This window comes from Diceros bicornis, chromosome 38 (assembly GCF_020826845.1).
Source record: "Diceros bicornis minor isolate mBicDic1 chromosome 38, mDicBic1.mat.cur, whole genome shotgun sequence".
In the NCBI taxonomy this organism is placed as follows: Eukaryota; Metazoa; Chordata; class Mammalia; order Perissodactyla; family Rhinocerotidae; genus Diceros; species Diceros bicornis.
Window position 1 is genome coordinate 26,483,313 of NC_080777.1, and position 20,472 is coordinate 26,503,784.

General features: G+C 34.4%; 1 protein-coding gene across 5 annotated transcripts in view; it reads right to left on the reverse strand.

The window, feature by feature from the left end:
* The window catches only part of DENND1B (DENN domain containing 1B), a 251,133-nt gene that overhangs the window by 150,517 nt on the left and 80,144 nt on the right, over nt 1-20,472 (reverse strand). For all 5 annotated transcript variants that reach the window (XM_058533740.1, XM_058533738.1, XM_058533739.1 and 2 more), the window contains 2 exons: nt 6,502-6,551; nt 4,412-4,531 (listed from right to left, as the gene is read on the reverse strand). In XM_058533740.1, coding sequence (XP_058389723.1) covers nt 4,412-4,531; nt 6,502-6,551 — 170 coding nt within the window. The remainder of the gene's footprint in view (nt 1-4,411; nt 4,532-6,501; nt 6,552-20,472) is intronic.

Consider the following 20,472-nt stretch of genomic DNA (forward strand, 5'->3'; position numbering starts at 1 on the left):
TACTCTGATGCTTTGGTCAGCCACCAGTCAAGACTCAGAAGACTAGCATGAGTGATCTTCTCTCATATAGCCTCTGGATCAGCATAGTATGTTACTAAAAAGAAAACAAAGAAAAACTGGCCTTTAAATGAAGAGACCTGATTGCCCCAACCAATTCTTAAAGATTTTTATTTATTTATTTTTCCCCCCCAAAGCCCCAGTAGATAGTCGTATGTCATAGCTGCACATCCTTCTAGTTGCTGTATGTGGTACTCGGCCTCAGGATGGACGGAGAAGTGGTGCCTCGGTGCGTGCCCGGGATCCGAACCCGGGCCACCAGCATCGGAGCGCGCGCACTTAACCACCAAGCCACGGGGCCGGCCCGCCCCAACCAATTCTATGAATAGTTCATTAGATAATTCTACCTTCCTTCCCCACTGCCTTCAAAAAATTACTAGTTAAATTCGAAGTCTTGGTTTTTTCTCTTCCAAGGGTCATTCTTTCCCAGTGATTCCAAACTTCAAGGGCACAGAGTCACCCTGTCCCTGCCCATCTTAATTTTGCTGTACCACAATGATCAGCTGACTGCCTTTAGAGTGCCGACGCTAAGACACGGCAGTGAGATAACTTCCTATCCTGCAAACACACTAGATATCTTACCTGACAAAAGATGATCTGGTTAAATTCCCACTAATTTTTAATATGCTATTTACAGTCCTAGCATCTCAGAATTTTAGAGCAGGGAAAAACTGATTAAAATGACTTTCACTCGTTGCAAAACATGGATGAATGCTGAAGTGTATAAAGTAAAAAAATTAGAGGTCTATCCTTCTAGACTTTTTTATAAGTATATACAATCAGATATTAATATATAAATCTTTGTTATTAACTACTTCTTGAAATATATACACTTACATAAACATATAACTGGTTCTTTACAAACATAAGAACATACTACAAAATATTACTTTGAAACTTTTCATCATTTCACAATGTATCATAAACATTTCTCCAAATCAGAGCCTGTATGTGTGTATAATTTTTCCTAATAGCTAAATAATATTCCACTGTATTAGTCATTCATTCACTAATCTATTTATTCAACAAATATCTATTAAAAGTTCATTATGTGCCAGGCACTACTGTAGGCACTGGGAATACAATACATCAGTGAACAAAACAGACAATATTCTGGCAGGGAGCAGGCACAGAAAGGGGAGATTGGGGAAGGTACCATAATAAACCTAATAATTCCTACTGAGGGACATTTATGTCCAATTTTTTTGCTATTATAAACCATATTGTTATAAATAACTTTGTTCACACTTTACTGCTCACCATTGGGAATATTTTTGAGATTTAAATTCCTAGAATTGGAATTAATTGAATCAAGGCATATGAGATTTTTAAAATTTTGATAGATATTATTAAATTTCCCTTCAAAAGGTTATGTCATTTTATAGCCCTACAAATAGCACATCAAGTGTCTGTTTCCCTTCATGCGTATTTTCCAAAAAAAAATTTCATTTCTGCCAATCTTAATATGTCCACTTCTTTTACCTTCAGTAAAGCTGAGCATCATTCATAGGTATACATGCTATTTACATTTCCTCTGTGAATATTTTATTCAGATGCTTTACTTCTTTTTCTGCTGGGTTCTTTTTCTTTCTCTTATTAACTTCTAGGTGCTTATTAAGTATTGTGGCCATCAACTCTCTGTTACAGTGGTTGTAAATATATTCCCTACCAGTTTATTCTTGGTATTTTAAATCTTCTTATATTTGTCACCAAACAAAAAGTTTTCATCATCACGTAGTCAGATTCCAACATTTTTGGTTTCAGGATTCAAGGTTAGGCATATAAAGGCTCTCATGGCTACAGTAATTAAAAAAAAAAAAAAATCACAATTTTTCTTCTAGTACATTTAGAGTTTTATCCTTCCAAGTATAAAAGGAATAATATTTTTAAAAAAAAAAAAGATAAAATAACCAATAATGCTTATTGTGAAAGCTTTTCTTGATTGGCATACATGATTTTACTTCTGCTTTTTATTACACTTACATAATATAACCATATTTTCTCAGGTAAAGCTGTTCCTAATTCAAAGAGTACTATAACATGCAGGTGTTCTCCTACATATACAAGTTTGAAAACCTCAGAAAAAAATAACTTGATTATTGTAACTGCTTTAGAATCTATTTCCTACAAATTAATGACAACTGGCTGGGAGATATGGACACTATACTAATCTTTCAGTCATTTAACAAATAGCTATAGTTCATATTTTGTGTAAATATTTCGAAGTAGTGACAGCTTTCCTAAATTTAAACAGAAATTTCTAAGAATGTTTATTCTACAAGGATATTTGTAGGGACTATTCTGAACCTTTAATAACTATTTGCTAATTATTAATAGGTTCAGCATATTCAAAATATTTTAAGAGTTAAAAACAAAGAGAAAGGTTCAGACTCTTTAATTATGAATATCAGGAACTCACTTTGGAGGCACTGTGGTAAGCTATAAACAAATATTACAGAAAAATGACGCCTACGACTTACTCTCAAATGGGTTAGCAAAAACAACAACAACATAAGAGAAAAAGAGAGACAGAGAATTTGTATGTATGTGTGTGTACACTGAGGGGGAGGAGAGCAGGGAGAGAGAGACAAGCATGTTAACAATTGTGAATTTGGTGATGTGTGTACACAAGAGTTCATTGTACTATTCTTGAAACTTTTCTTTAAATTTGATGTTTTTAATGAAAAGATTTAAAAATTCATAGAAATGAGAAAGCACATATAGCTTTGGTCTTTCTATTGGAGCAAAAGAGTCACAAGGTTCTACTCCCTTTAAACCGCAGCTTTTGAACTGTCATCATGAAACACAGTGATGAAAGGAGCCCTCCCCACCCATTTTCCACACGGTCACTCCACCCCGCTGTCCAACCAACTGGACTCAAACTAGAAGAATCAACCTACAGTTTGAAGCATAATACTCTTCTGGATAAACAGTAGTTTTAAATCAATTGTTATCATGATGAAAAAGTTGTGCCTAAAGAAAAGAATGGAGGCACACCCACATTCAATTACTTACAAAGCAGTTAAGCATTTACTTTTTTTTTTTTTTTAATATCTTTGGCTACCTTTTTGTAATTTTTTATTTATTTATTTATTTTCCCCCAAAGCCCCAGTAGATAGTTGTATGTCATAGCTGCACATTCTTCTAGTTGCTGTATGTGGGACGCGGCCCCAGCATGGCCGGAGAAGCAGCGCGTCGGTGCACGCCCGGGATCCGAACCCGGGCCTCCAGCAGCGCAGCGCGCGCACTCAACCGCTAAGCCACGGGGCAAGATTAAAAACAATTCTCCAACTCGAACAAATGTTCTGAGTAAATTTATAACCTAACCCTCAAGAATAATATCAATGTAGCTAAATAGCAAATGAACAGAGTAGACATCAATGTTACACCAAAGTTTTCTTTGCAATATTTTAATTATTAAATTAAACATTATTTCTTTTCCTATAAACATTTCTATAGAATCTAACTTGACCAATATCCATATTATAATCACAGTATAGAGTCCTATCTTTATAGAATACATCTAGATTTCCGATTCATCAGGACATATTAAAGAAAAGCTAACCTTTAGGACCCTTCCTTCTCAACAGCCAGCAATTCAAATCCTAAGTCTACAGACAGGAGACACACACTTTATCGACTGAGTCAAGGCAGATAATGTAAGCGATTGAATCAGACAGGGAGGACTTGTGGCCAACCAGCAAACTCATGACACAATTAAAAACCCGTGGCTTAGTTCCAGTTTACTGCTGCTATTGTGGAGTGCAAGACCAGAATTAGCAAATAATCCCATCTAGCAAAAGGAATCAGAAACATGAATTTTATGCAAAATTGCACTAAAATTTACAAAATTAGAAACATCTTTTAAAATATTTTAAACATCATGTGGCCAAATAAAACACCTCTAAACACTTCTGCCTAAAATCACCAGTTTGCAACCTTTGCGTTAAAGCAGCAACTCACTTTCAAAAATCCAAATTCTGCATCAGTGATAGAAAACAGCACATATTAATTTAATTGAATTTTTTGCATCCTATTTAATATGTGAAACATATTATTTGAACTCATATTTTAATATTTAGTTTTTCAAAAATAAACCACAAAAAACTAATCTTTAAAAGAGCCAATTCTTTCAAGAAAAATTCTACTGTTACTGGGAAATCTTTAAACCTAATTGATGCTACATATAGAAAGGAAATAAAATTATTTCTCAACTTACTTGGATTTGGAGAAAACAGATAAGAAAAAAAATTATAAGCATATTTTTAATCATTCTAAGCATAACAAAGTACAAAAGAAAGACAGTTAATCTACTGTGCATCCAATTTTTTGTTGTTTTACTACAAATACTCACCTAAGGATGCATAAGCAAATTTTGCCTCCTGATGTGAGTCTGCAAAATCCAAATCTCTGCTTACTCTCAATGTCTGTCAGTACAAAGGTAAAGTGCTGTCCAACTTGATTTTGAGACACTCTAAAATACAGTAATATTATAAAACATTAAGCCTTGTGTGAGAATTTTCTTAAGGAAAAGCAAAAGCAAGAATATATTTATATGTGGCATAGGTTTCACCTTTCCAATCAGTTGGTTCTTGAAGCTAGAACTATGCTCTAAAACTGAAATGAGTGTGAAATGTGTAAACTAAATCATGAATCAAACATCAAAATAAACTGTAATACCTCATGGACCAAGCAACTCAGCATATACTAATCTCTTACCACGGAATCATTAGGTATTTTACCATAAGTTTTCACATGCCTAAAAGTACTTGTGAAATATTTCATAAATTCTGAAAAGATGATTACTGAAACTGTGGACGTGAGACGCTACACATAATGACTGAGTCTGCTCAACTCTAGCCTCTCCCTTTCCGATTATTCTAAGACTGCTCAGATAGCAAATCGCGTTGCTTTAGAATCTAAGGGCAGCCACTACCAACTCTGTTTAATCGCTTCTTCTGTTGACATTCTCACCCAATAAAGTACCATACAAAATGCTATTGGCATTTTTTTTTCAGCATTCTTTTCTAGAGCTACCTGTATACTGAGAATAAATTTCCAAGAATTTGATTTCTACAAAATAAGAATACAATTTCTACAAAAAAGCTTATTACAAAGGATTTTAGCTAATTTTGAACTAAGTATCATACTACCATAGTATGTGTCACAGTGCAGTGTAAGGTGTAATATAAATCATTAGACTGAATCTTTATTACTATTTAAAATATATATTTCCTGTTACTGGCTATAATCTTGCCATTAGGCAACCATAACTGAACATCTGCTTCTTTGTCCTGAAATAAAATATCAATGACACCTAAATTTTGGTTTTGAAATAGCTGTAGGAATTACGTACAAGGAAATAAGCTACTTTACTACTAGTGTGCAAGTACTAAAAACTGTTTTCAATTGTCAGGAAATACTGCATTTCAAATGCTGAACATTTAACAAATATACTTTTAAGTGGACAGTTTTTTAAAAATTTTTACAAACTTCAAAAACAACCTCCTTTGCCTAATGTGCCCTCTAGTGCCCAATGTTCACAATATGCTTGCATAGCTTTCCTTCCTTTATTTTATCCTTGCTATTAATTTGAAAATTGCTACTTTAGCAGCATAACTGATTCCCCAGAAAGGAGGTAAAGCAGGGGCATCATTTATCAGCAATACTTATTAGTATCAATTAACCCATCATCTATCTTTAATATTGTAAAATTTTAGATTTTCACTAATCTTCACTTTAGCAAAATATTTTCCTAAAATAAATGTTCTTTTAAAATCCCCTCATACCATACTCTTAAAAAAAACTGATAATAGGGTGTGAAAAACACATGAAAAACAATGTGATCTGTTATTACACTCAAAGGGCTACATATTCTGTGAAATTCCTACTACATACAGGTAGTACTCTATTCATTCAGTATTTCTTCAGAAAAATACAAACATAATGAGATTTTCAAAACTGCTGGGAAGGTTTCCCCATAGCCTTAGAAATAGCGCTAGTATTGCGCTATTTCTATCAAGCTATGCTTGGGAGACAACTAGCCATGAGTTTTACAATATCACACAGATGGTCTTTTCAATTACGGTGAAGTGAGATAGAAACCAGGATATATACATCTAATTTTAAAAGACACAATTCTAAGGCTCTGACCAAGGGCACATTAATATATTTTTCCTGTTAGTACTTAACAATATGTACCTGAAGAACAAAAGGAAGAAATGGAACCTTAAGACTTCTCCTAACTGGCCACAGTGGAGAAAACAAAAGATATAACGATTTAAAGCCTTCTTCATTCCAAATATTATTTAATTTTGAACCTCTAGTGTTTTTGCTGGAAGCAGTGCAGTACATTTCATTTTATTTAAAAAACACATGTAATAATTTTAAAGTGCTCACTTAGATGGGCTAAAGTTATTACTTAAATGATGACACACACTGTACCTTTCAACGTCAAAGGGGAAACAGAACTTTGGCACACTCTGTAGTACTTCCTGCAAATGCAAATCAAAAAGAAAAAAGCTTTAGAATATTTTTAAAGATGCAATTAAAACTTTTTTTGAGACTTTTTCTAGGGGAAAAAAGTTTGTTTTTTTCTGAAGAAAAATAGCACAGGTTCATAGACTAAAATAATTGATTATTAAAAAGGAATTAAGTTTCTGCTTTGGCAGATTGCACTGACAATGCCATGGAAGCCCCAGGAGGGAAAGGCCCGGCCTGAAGGGTATTAACACCCTTCACATCCCCGCTGGGATTCCCTTCAACAAGGCCATATGGATTTTACAAGAAGCACCGCACCATATGGGTAAGCTACGTCTGCTGCTACTTGTACCACAGACTAGCCACAGGGACTTCTGACAGATCCTGGCTCAAAAATATAAATGTTGTTTCAATTAAAATGCAGGCAGAGAAAAGGGAATGAAGTTGGCAGCTGAATGAATTACTAGAGGTATAACAACTCTACATGTCCCAGAGTAAAACGGTTGGAAAAAAAAGACTTTCTATAGCTAAAGAAACACATTATATGTTTCAACTCTAGGTAAATTCAACAACAGTAACATTAAGTTTTATCTCAAATACCATTCTTAAAGAAATATGTATCTAAAAACAAGCCTTTAAATTTAAAACAACATAGCTTCTAATTTGTGCACTTGGCATTTAAGAATAGCCTAATATGAAAATCAATGTTTTAATTACTAATAGAAAATAACTGCATTGATTTTGAAACCGGCAGTGATTTTATAGTCATTACAAAATAAATTTAAAAACTACTAAAAATCATTCACATTAACAATTATAACAAAATGCAAATAATTGTCAGCCATCTGGCAAAAAATAGAAAAAAATCTTATTTTGTTATATATGAAAAACAACTTAAAATTAACTCTGATTCTAAAGTTAAACTTTAGAATTGAAGATAACATCATACAAGTTCAAAGCCAGGCGATTTTACAAGACAGAGCAGAGATTTATAAGGATGTTTCCTATTAAAAAGAAAAGAGAACAAACATCTTAATGTAGCAGTCACCCCCCTCAAAAAATAGCTTACCTACTACCTCTTTACCAATAAAACTTACATCCAGAGAAATCATCAATATCTCAATATTTAAACCCTATATATTTAATATATATATAGTTTTAAAGTAAAAATTCTCATGCTCTTTTAAAATGTAGACTGCAATAAGGTATCAATTAAAAATAAAACACTGGAAAATTCCAATGCCAATACCCAAGAATGCTTCAACAGCCTGAAGCCACTGAAGAAGAAAGAAAAGCATCATATGAAAAAGTAACCTTCTATCTTCAGGGCAGGGTACCTTGGTTTGCTTATGAACATGCACCTTTAAAAGCATGAACACTGACCCCATATTTAGAAAAAGCTAACTGTTTTACTACTGACAACGTTTTGATAAATTTAATTTAAAAAGCCACTAAACTTGATATAACTTAAATTACTTAAACTGAAAAGAGCTCATTACAAATGAGAACAGTTCATTTGACCATTGCTAATCCTTATCTTGTGCTGCATAAATTGAAGCCATTTACCATATTTACTACACATATGAACACTATTTATCCCTCCTGCAAAATTGTTTATATAATTTCTGTAACAAGATATATATTCAAAATTCATTGTCTGCCTCTAAATATATTTAATCCAAATTAGTAATATATTTCACATCAATTTTAAGACTCAAATTAAGAAGACTGCTTCCCACTTAGTGGCTCCATCTTTCACACTCCACCCCCCAGCCCCCCGGACTTCTTCCACAAGCAACGCACATGCACACATTTCTGCAGAACAGCCCTCAGCTCGCTGCCCAACTGGCAGAAGCATCCCTCAGGGGACAAGTCTTTAAACCTCCGCACTCTTTAAAATTCAACCAGCCAGCAGGTCTATAGACTAGTGTATAAACAGTATAGACAAAAAAAATCCTCTCTCAGCTTATGTCAGCGACAAAGCAGCTCAGCAGTTGACTGTTTCTCCCCTGACAGTATAAGCTGGGTTTACACAGATCAATAGCTGGAAGTACTACCTAGCTCCCAGGGCTCGGTTTTCTTCCTTAATTATAGGTGCTATTCAAACTGAAGTTAAAAAAGAAAAGAGAGAGAGAGAGTTGGAGGGACAAATAAGAAACATGCAAATAGATTTTTTGGATCCTTTTAGCAATAATGTTGATTGAAAATTGTACTTTTTTATTTATTGGAAGTGTTCATAAAGTCTGATATTCCCACCACACAGTGTTTTTGACATGACACACACATGCATAGAAACACACACAATTCTAGGTTGGCACCCACAGACTATCTGAAAGGTTTAAGATAATACTCTTCAAAAGTTATGTTTCCCCCTTTTCTACAGGCTTTTGTTTATATGAAATACCTAATTTCCTTAGCAAGAAAAATTATTTGGGTTTTCAAAATCCTCTTAATTCTCTAAAATATTTTATTTTTATACAAAAAGAGTACATTGACTAACATGTCAAATGTTAAAAATAGAAGTAACAAAAAGATAAAAGTAGAATACAAAATTATGAACAGCAAAATACAAGGGGCAACAACATATATGTGTATATGCCCTAAAAACAATACATCTGCTATCATACAAAGGACTGGAAACAAGGACTGATGGAAATTTATACATTGGGTTTTTTTGGTCCCTTATCCTATATCTGTACTAGCATCATGATCAAATTGATCCTGTGAGAGAGGAGAGAGTAAACTGCCAGTATTAGAGTGGTATATTAACTCTTTATCCCATGAGATTACCATTTAGCATTATAAATTAATCAAACACAAGGGGAAACAAGCATTTAAGAATCTAGTTTTTTTTTAAAAAAAAGTTAAAATATGTAAAGTTTACCTCCTGATTAAAGTTTGATAACTGCAAGGATCTTAGAATTTCTCTGAGAAAAATATAAGATGAAATGAGATATGTCATTGTTGGTATCAGGAATTCCTTTTCCTCTTCAACCACTTCTTCTCCTAGCCTACACTGAAATATTGATGTTTTCTGAGGCTCCATATATTCCTCTCTACCATTCTCAATAAGGTATATCTGCCTAGGCAATCTCTACACTCCCAGTTTCAACTACAACTACCAAATCTCATAGTCTTATAGCTTAGAGATCTCTGTGAACTCCAGGATTATACATCTAACTACTTTCTGGTATCAATTTCCAAATGTTTCCCAGACACCTCAAATTCAGAATGTACAAAACTGAAGTCATTCTTTTAGTTATGGTCCTTATCACCCAGAATGACAGCACCATCCACCCAATTACCCAAACCCAAACCACAGTAGTTGTCTAGACCTCTCCCTTTCCCTGACCTACACATATAATCAATTATTCATCAAGCGCTTTCAATTCAATTTCATAACTATCTTGCTCCAGAGGTTCTCAATGGGAGGGAAGAAAGAATTAGAAGAAAGGTAAGATGGTATAAGAATCACTTGGGAGGGTTTTTCAAAACATGTTTGATTGCCTACATTATAGACCCATGAGGGTCTTGACTCTTTAACTTAGTCTAAATAGCATTTATAATTAAGGAAGAAGACTAATCATATCAGTTAAGGGTGCTTAATGTATAAAAGGAACAGTTGGGCTGGCCTCGTGGAGTAGTGGTTAAGTGCTTGCGCTCCGCTACTGGCGGCCCGGGTTCAGATCCCGGGCGCACACCGACGCACCGCTTCTCTGGCTATGCTGAGGCCGTATCTCACATACAGCAACTAGAAGTATGTGCAACTATGACATACAACCATCTACTGGGGCTTTGGCGAGAAAAAGGGAAAAAAAAGGAGGCGGAGTGGCAATAGATGTTAGCTCAGGGCCGGTCTTCCTCAGCATAAAGAGGAGGATTAGCATGGATGTTAGCTCAGGGCTGATCTTCCTCACAAAAAAATTAAATAAATAAATAAAACTGTTCGAATAAATAAATAATTAAAAAAGGAATAGTTATTCTCTCCATGAAAGAAGTGATAAGGTAGACTTGTTCAGGACTGATTAATTTAATATCATCCTTCTCGAGGGCTCAGGAGTCCTCCATCCTTCTGCTCTGCTGTCCCGAGTTTGTTAGTTTTGCCCTCAGCTACTTGTACGCATGGTCACAAAATGAGCTGCCAGAGTTCAGCACATCACATGAAGACATAGCAGTATCCAGTGAAAAAAGCATCTCTTTCTGTGAGTCTCTCTTTTATCAGTGAGGAAACCTTTCCCAGAAGCCCCATCAGCTGACTTTCTCATTATATCTAATTAGCCAGAGGGTCACAGCCACTCCTAAACTAATCGATGGCAAGGGAAATAGTTATCTATCGTCAGATTAGTTAGAGGAAAAGTCAGAATTCAAACCCATTCACTTTCCGCTAACCATGACACATGTAATTATAAAGAAGCTTGAGTGAAGATTCGTATTTTCTTTCTTCAGACTCCTCACAATAATTTTAATCAGATAAGAATTACACTAAAGTTTTCAAGGAAAATATAACAGTATTATGTAAGAACAATTTTTAAATATCCATAATTTTATTCATTTGAGTAACACTTTCAGAATCATTTTACAACAACAAGGAGGATATCTGTCAATTTTAATTTAATTTTTCACAAAGGCCACAGATTTCTAAAAAGATAATTACTTAATTTTGAATATTATCCCCCTACAACAAACAAGTTTTCATTCAATCTGTTTGTGCTCTACACGGGAGAACAAACTTTTTTTCCTCAAAAGAAACCTGCATGAGCTACTTAGTCACAGGCAGGTTGCACAGTGCAGAACAGAGATTCCCAAACCGTACACTAAGATGTTCTGGAGCACCACAGCAAACTCACAGGGGCGCTGCAAGTTGTTTCCAAGTTTCAAGGGAAACATAGCTATACCAGCAGAGTGATTAAATGAGAATGCGTTTTATTAAAAGGCAGAATTACACTAATATGGTAAATTACACTTACAGCCTCTTTAAATTTTCTCATTTTTTTCAAGTTTTTTAAGCTTCGAGAATCTATTTTAAACTTAGAAGCAAGGAATAACTATCAGAATAACTGAGCCCACTGTGGGATTTTTCTCTTTACTTTTATGTTCTCTTCCAATTAGAAGTAAAGTTTCCTTTCAACCCTCCTCCTTAAATTAGGGAAAGCACTGTAAGTCTGTGAATTCTGACACTAAAACCATTTAGATTAACTCTGATCAAGGTATTTTTCACTATCAAAAATTAAAAATGAAATTTTATTGTTGGAAGATTTCAATAACTGCCATGAAGCAACTTCACTCTGCTATAAAAAGAACTGCTGCTGAAATACGAATTTCAAGGACTTGGGTTCTATGTGTATCAGTCTTCGGTGCTGAGAGCTCTTCAGTCTACAACCACCCGAGTTTAATGTAATGCAATGAAAAGCCTAGACTCGAAGCAGGACACTGACGTTACAAAAATATGTATATTTACAACTAGACAGATGGTTTGCTTGGCAAATAAAAGGCATAATACATTTCCCTCATTAATTTAAGATAAAGAGAAGCATTTAAAAGGCATGAAAGGAAAGGATGTGGATATACATATATATGGAAATAAGCTCCCAAAGTTTTTTTTGTCAAAAATTCTATTACAAACTGCTTTAAGATTTTTATTCCTAGGTTAACATTAACTTTTAATCAAGGATCTGAATAACATTATCCAACTCTAAGAAAAAGCCATTCAGGAAGACTCCCTTTCTTTTCCCTAACAACCACATAACCTCCCACTTCTTTCAGACTAACTATATCTACTCTTTGCCTCATGCACCTCTATTTTACCTAGTAACATTTTCTAGATCAACAGAAATATATAATAAAATAGAACACTGCCTATAATATTTATTTGCATTTATAGGTACTAATGTATTTAAAAATGAATATCAGTCATTTAAATCAAGATAAGCAGAAATAAGTAGGAAAACGCTTCACTTCTTACAAAGAAATAAGGTTTACGTCTGTCTATTGATCAGCTACCATGACTCCAACCCACAGTTAGATGCCGTGAAGGGTAAAGAAATATGATTTCTGATTTTCAGAACTAGGGATACTGAAGACTAGATCATTAGAAAACAAGCGCATGCACATATGCCCATAGGCACACAAGCACACAGGCACGCAGAGAATGTGGCAATCACAGTGCTCAAGCGCACCATGTCTGGAGTCAAGCAGTTAACATTCCAGTTCCGGCTCTGCAAGCTATTGCCTATGTGCTTCAGCCACCTCAACCAGAAAATGGGCAACAATTAGCTGTCTCGTAGGATTAAGTGAGGATTCATTTGGGGATTTATATGAGGATTAAGTGAAAATTAAATAAAAATCCACATAAAATGATTAGACAACGTCAGGAATATAGAAACCCCCTAACAACTGGTGCTCCTTCATTAATTAGTTACTTGTTTTAAGAACTCTTAAATGTCATATGAATTTAAATGAAGAAGATATTTATTTATTCAACAAATATTTACTGAATAACTACAACATTTAAAGTCCTGTGTCCAACGACCTATGCCAAAATATTAACATACTGAGATATAAAATGACAAGTATTATACTAAATAATTTATTTGCCTCCTTTGAAGACTTTTAATATATTTAATATAGGTGCATACGGATATAGATACATGTATAGACATAGATTTGAATATATTCTATTATTTCTATTTAACCAAACCCAATAGAGGCAAACTCTATTCACACTGCAAGGTCATACAATGTATATATCTGATGTTTTCAATATGTATAGGAGTTTACTTTGGGCTATCACACTGGCTACTTCTTTTGAGTTAAAAATATCTTCAAAGAGTCATGCCAACAAACATTTTGCATTTAAGGGAGGGTTTATTAATAAAATTCTTTTTTCATGTACTTATTTATCAATCCACTTAATAAAGATTAATTACCACCTCCATGTAAGGCACTCGCCAAATTGAGGAATGGAAGTTATTTCTTGCTCTCTTCTACAACCTCAAATTAGGCCTTTCCTTCAACTACCCCGGCTAAGATATTGTTAAACGTACCGTTGGAACACATATCCTCTTTCTACCACTGGCCTCTATGAGAGAATTATGTTTTCTATTTTCCCTAATTTTGAGGCAGTCTCTCTTTGTTCTTTGTTAATCTTTATTTTATATTTTTCTCCAGACTTATAGACTGCCAGATCCTGATTCATATTATTTCTCTTATTCTTCACACCTAGGCCATGTGCAGATCTTTCTGTCATGATATTCATGCAAATATTCCACATTCAATGCACAGATCACACATTAGAGAACTGATTTTTGTGTTACGGATGACAAAGAGAGAGATGATATGTTCCAGGGCAGTAAATTACAATTACCCTTTTTTTCTGGTCCTGCCTTGAACCTAGTTCAGAACTATGCCTAAACTGCTTAATTTTCCCTAGATAGTGAATCCTGTGATAAACCAGATGGGAATCCTGTCGTTTGTCTGATGCTTTAAGAAACAACAGAACCTCTAGTTCTAGAGCATAAATTAGGGACCCTATACTTTAAGGTTTTTGAAAAATATATCTTTAGATGGCTATTAGATTCTGGGAGCAATGGTATATTTACTAATTATTTCTCTATTCCTTGAAGGACCCTGGAGTCTGCAAGATCACCTAATAGAAATGAGAATCATGGTGTATTTTAAAAGCTTGGAAAAATCATAATTGATTGTCTATTTAGCTATTTGGACTAAATAGACAAATCTATTTAGCTATTTGGACTAAATAGACAAATCTATTTAGCTATTTAGACTAAACAAACAAATCTATTTAGTCTAGAAGAATCTATTTATCTAGAAGAATTAAATTACAACTAGACAATTATGAAATATAGACTGTTCTATGAAGACTATTTACTTAAAAAGGTATAAAGTCTAATCAGTATTAACTCATATATTTACAAACTCAATGTGAACTTATTTGTATAAATAATTAATATGTTTATGTGGCTTATTTAGGAAATATTTAATGTGTGAATAGCGATCACAGGCAATCACAACATAATGTAATAAGAGCATTGGTGGGAAAAGTGAAAAAAACAATGGTGTGCAGCAGACAGACATGTAAACCAAATTTAGGAGGGGTGCTTCTGCGAGTGTAGTCAAAGTCCCCAGGGAAGAAACCTTATCTAAATGGAGAAATGAAGGGAGAATGAGAAGTTGGCCAGGTATAGCATGAGGAGAGGGAGGTAAGGGTGGTCTTCCCATCACAGGAAAGAATACATACAAAGAAAGGTCTAGAGATGAGAAAGAACAAGCACAAGTTTGGAAGAGTGATGAGAGAATGTGGCTTGAGAAATAAGCAGAGGACTGATTCCATAAGGCCTTTAAGCCAATTAAGAAGTTTGGATTTGAGGCAAAGAGCAGGGAAACCATTCCTCCTGGTTTGCCCAGAACACTTTACATGTATCTTCTCAGCATAAGTATCAAAAGCACTCCTTTTTACTCTCAAAAGAGTCCAAGATATAATCTATTATAACAGAAATCAGAACAGTGGTAGCCCGGGGCTATGGGGGCCGGGTAGGGAGAACAGGGAGTAACCAGGAAGCCCCAAGAGGGCACTTTCTGGAGTGATAGAGATAGTCTGTATATTTAAAGGAATGTGGGTTACATAGGTGTATCTCAGTTTGGACAATAAATCATGGTCACCCTACCTAAGAAAAATAGGGAAGTTTTGAAGGGTTTAAAACAAGGGAGAGACATGATTGGGCTTCAATTCTGGACAGATCACTCTGGCTACATTGTGTAGAGTGGATTTAAAAGGACAAGACTGAAGGCTGGGAAATCAGATAGAAGGTGTTTGTAATAATCGAGGTGAGTGGTGTTGGCCTGAAGTAAGACAGTTGCAGCAGGAATGCAGAGAATGGCACAAAATTAAGACGCATATAGGAGTGAAAATGGAGACATCCAGGAGGTTGTTGGATAAAATGTCTGAGGCTCTAGAGAGAGACTCTGGCCTATATTAAGACAGAGAAGGGGATGGCACTGATTAAAAGACACGGAAGCAATAGGAGATATAACTGTTTTATTCTTCATTGCTGTGGAGGATCAATATTATTCTTCATATTTTTATACTCTCCTCAACAAGCAACTTTAGTATAACTTCCAAAGTCATGAAATCACTATATTTTCTCATACAATGATGAAAACATATCATATCTTTATTTTCCTAATGATCTGTATCAAGAGACAGGTTATAGAGTCTTCAACCACTTCTGGTATTATAATCACAATATGTCATTAGTCAGTAACCAGAGATCAACGAAGTTAGTGGAGAACGAGAAAGTCCTAGTTGTTACAACTGGCATGATCAATTGGAACAAATGAATCTCCAAAATCTTTGAGGGCTTATTCAACTTTGGAGTTCCCCTAATGCCTCACCAGTGCCTGGCATACCACTCATGCTCTGAAAAAACTGTAATGAACTCATGTGAAACGATAGTTTTAGCACCATCATAATCAACTTGTCTTGATCGACAGTTCAAGGAAATGTGATTTAAGCGTCTGCATGCTTTCTTTTTCATTATCTTCCTAAATAAAGATATGATAATAAAAAAATTTGCTTACCCTGAGCCAGGTTCTGACCTAAGCACTTTACATATATTATCTCATTTAATCCTTACAACAACGCACGTTTTATTCCCTTTCGTATGTGGGGGAAAAAATTAGAGGTCAAAGAGACTAAGTAATTTGTCCCAAGTCACACAGCTGACAAATGTCAGAGTAAGGATTTGAAATCACAGGAAAAAGTTTCTAACCATTATTCCCCACCCCATGTATTCTTTTTCACTTTGTTTTCATAAGGTTCCAATATATAATCAGCAGATGCCTAAATCTGATGCCTACTTGGTCTCTATATGGTGGATAGTGTCCATATACATAAAGAGTTAAAATTATACAATTAATACTTCAGAACTAAAGTTCAACCTGGCACACAGAAAAATAAAGGGGGCCAGGATGTGAAGGAATCATGAGGAGAGATGAGATAACATGCAATCACAAATGTGAGTCTTACCTGTCCTAGGCTGTTCCATTCCCCTAGAAATTTAGTCCTGAGGCAAAAAGACAATGCTGATTATGTCTATGCTTGTTTATTACTACTGAGAATATTAGATTTACAGTAAAAACATAAATCTAACTCCTTTCAAATAACAGACTAAGAAATAAGGGCTTAAGTTGATTCTTTCTCACAGATGAGCAAAATACCAAATAATTAAATTTGAAGCATATTATTTAAACTCTGAAACAAAATCACGTGTCACGTATCAGAACAAGGATCATCCCAGAACAAGTAAATAGTACTAGAAGAACACAGGCAGGATGAGGTTAAACAAGGTTAATGATAATAGAGAGACTTAGAGTTAAGAGAGTATTTACCTTAGGCTCAAGAGCGGGACTTTGTAGATACCTCAAAGCTTTGTATATATGGTGGTCAGATAAAGACACGGAAAACTGTAGCTCAGATGGTAAACACCCTGGGGTCAGTTATATCTTTAGCAATTCGATTCAATGCAGCTTGCTAGACATTTTTATCCCTGTCAATTTAAAGCAGGAACTAAACAGTTAGTAACTAAAATAAAACCTTATTCAGATACAGTCAGCAAACAGGACTAAAAATCAAGAATCCAGGAACTCTTGATTTTTTTATTTTTGTATTTTTAAGTTATCTTAAATTACACAAGATTTTTCTTGCATAAAAAAATGGACATGCCCATAACTTTTAATGTATCAAACTACAATTAAATTTGAATTTGTAAGTTTTTTTTAATGAGTGTTTCTTGAAATATTAAACAGAAATATTGTGAGCTATTATTTTGCAAACTTATTCTGCCCCACCCATTATAGAAGATCTACCTCTTGAAATAAAAATTTAGTTCACACTCCCTGCTGATGTAATCTTGGCCTCTTGCTGAGATTATAAGTAAAGGTGCCAATTTTGGTCTTAGTTCTCGTAATGCAGAACTCTTTCCATGAGAAACTGAACCGTGAACACTGGTTCTTTTCACATACAGAAAGCCACCAAACAGGCCTCACCAAATAGCAATGAGTTTTGATCACTCCCAGTCTAGTCCACTTGGGCATAGATAATCTTAAAGAGAAAACACAATTTCCTGAGTCTCTTGTAAAGGATTTTACTCAATAAACTAGAAAGTATATATACAGTTATTTGATAAACTTTCTCAATTAAGAATTAATTCTCTTGAATAAATTATCTCATACCTTCTATTTTTTCTTTACAATATATTATTGTTTGGAATACAGGGAAAATAAGGAGTAATTAAAAAAACAAGAGTGATATATTTGTAAAAGCAGACTAAGGTAAACTCTGTAAAGTTAGATTCAACCTTTGGTCAGCTAAAAAATAGAACTAAAACAGTTCTTCCTTCCACTGAACATTCTCTTAAAAGTAGGATGGACACTCAGCAAGTCTCTATCACTTCTTGCTGCTGAGTCGTCCCAGCCAGCTGCCACCAGTGATCTCTAATTTCTACATTTAAGAGCCTTTTTTCTAGTCGTTATCATATTTGACTTTTCTGCCACGTGTAACACTTTATTCATTCATTTAACATGTGTTATTCAATATCTACCATGTATGAAACACTTGAGATTAAAAGATGAAAGTGATCTGCCCCTTGATCTGAGGAAGCCAAGGTTTCTGACTAATCGTCCCCTGCTTACACATATCTTCCCTAGATGTCTATGCCCATTTTATCTAGTTCTTCTCCTATCTTTGCCATTTTTTGGGCTACTTCATGACTCCTTCTCCATAAGCCCTCTCTACTAGTGTTCCCCAGGCTTCTGTCTTCAGCCCTCACCTCTGCACCGGGAATCTAATCTCACTTAAACACACAATGCATGAAAGTCTGGGCTCTCCAGCCAGAATGTGTGGTTCAGAACCCAGTTCAGCTACTTAACAGCTATGTGAAACCATATCATCATCCTCTCCTGAACTCTAGTCAGAGGTTTCCTAATACTTAGAAGATATTCTACCAGGATATCTGGCATATCTAAAATTGAAAACATCATCTTCCTTCAAAATATGATCCTCCCCACGAACGCCTTACTTCTATGCTTTCATGCTAACTTCTTCCCAACTTTAGAATCAGGCGACAACTTTTCTTTCATTGCACACAAGCACATCAGAAACTAGTTAAACTCACACGAACCTTGCGTCTGTCTTCACAAAAATGACCACTAGACCACATTATTGTCTTTTCTGGTCAAATAGGATAAGGATAAAGATACATATATATTACCATTTGGTACTAGCTTACCAAGATAAGCTGCAATGTTATCATTTGTCTAGAAAAATACATATGAATAAACATGTAACTATGTAATTGAATAACTAAGTAATAAAGGTACTAGAAACTAACTCATATTTTAAATATAATATTTACCATCACAATTAGTTAAAATACTTAATATATAACAACCACGAAGTCAATTTTTGAAATTAGGTGTATTTAAAGTCCAAACGTTAATCAAATGTTGTATACTACTTGAAACATTTCTATGAAATATCATACCTAACATTATGTCTTTAAGATTTAAAAAGTCTAACATGTGCAAAGTCTATTAAAATGCACATAATTTATCTACCTAAAAATGAAAATATATCTAATAAATAATACTATTCATCTGGCCTCTTTTAGCTCTCCCTTAACATACAAATGCATTCCTTTTCTCCAAAACATAGCAGCTGGGAATAAAAGGAAAGATTTCAGATGATCATTTTCACATCATATTCCATCATCTTTTCATCAGTTTTTCCTAGCTTTTCTTTGAGCTCCATTCTTTTACAAGACGTCTCTTTTTAGATCAATCCATATTTCCATAATCCACACTGCTGTTTCCTCCTCTTCTCCCCAGGGTGGACTAACCCCCACATCCAGAACTATGGCTTACAACTGTCATTAAGCCTTATAACAATAACAAGATAACAAAAGAACTGGTGGGGACAAGGCTAGCTGGTACCATATGTTGATCAAGTTCAACATTTTCAGCTAATAGAGAATATTTTTTAAACTTCAAAATTTTAATAGTAAAGGGCCTTCATATCTACTTATTCTCTCTAACTGTATTTCAGGCTTAAATTTTAAACATTAGTAAACAATCTAGCAATATTACTTTAAAGAGCTTATCTACTAATAATGTACTAAAAGGGTTAGGGGAAATGGAAGTAACCGAACAAAAAGGTAAGGTGGCAAATTATGGTTAGTTACCGATTCTTGTAACCCACAAGCCTCACTCAACACCTATTCCTAAAAAAGAAATTTCCCTAAAAGCCATTTTTAAAAGCAGTACACAGTTATAATAAGCAAGGCTATTTCAAAGCAACATATTCCATGTGAATTAATATTGACCTTATGCCAGTTTTGAAAGATTTTAATGTTTCCATCAAGTAACATCTGAAAATATGTAACTCTTGTTCCCATCCTTTGTTTCACAGTTCACTAATTTTAACTTCTTTTTAAACTAAAAATAAAGAAAAATTTGAAATATAACATTTTGAACTGGCAGAGAGACTTTCATGCCCCTGTATTATATTTAAAAAAATTTTTTCTCCTGACTTCAGGAGAATTGCTTCTGATCTGTCGGCCTATGTTACTTCACCCTCAAAAAATTATTTTTTAACTCTGTTTCTCTCAAAGATTCAGAACCTTTTATAGAACTAAATTCCAAATTTACTTTTGACAAAGGTTTACTGCTCAATAAAGAGTGAGTTTTTGTGAAACCACATTTATCTCTTTCAATCTGCATCATCTGTTATTATTTAACTTCTGTAGGTTGCTGAGTAATGCCAGACCTTCCAGGATTGGTCTGAATCATTTGTATAGTTAGAATATAATAATTTCACTGCCATAAAAATAAATATAAAAACCTCACCTCTAAGAGCTCATT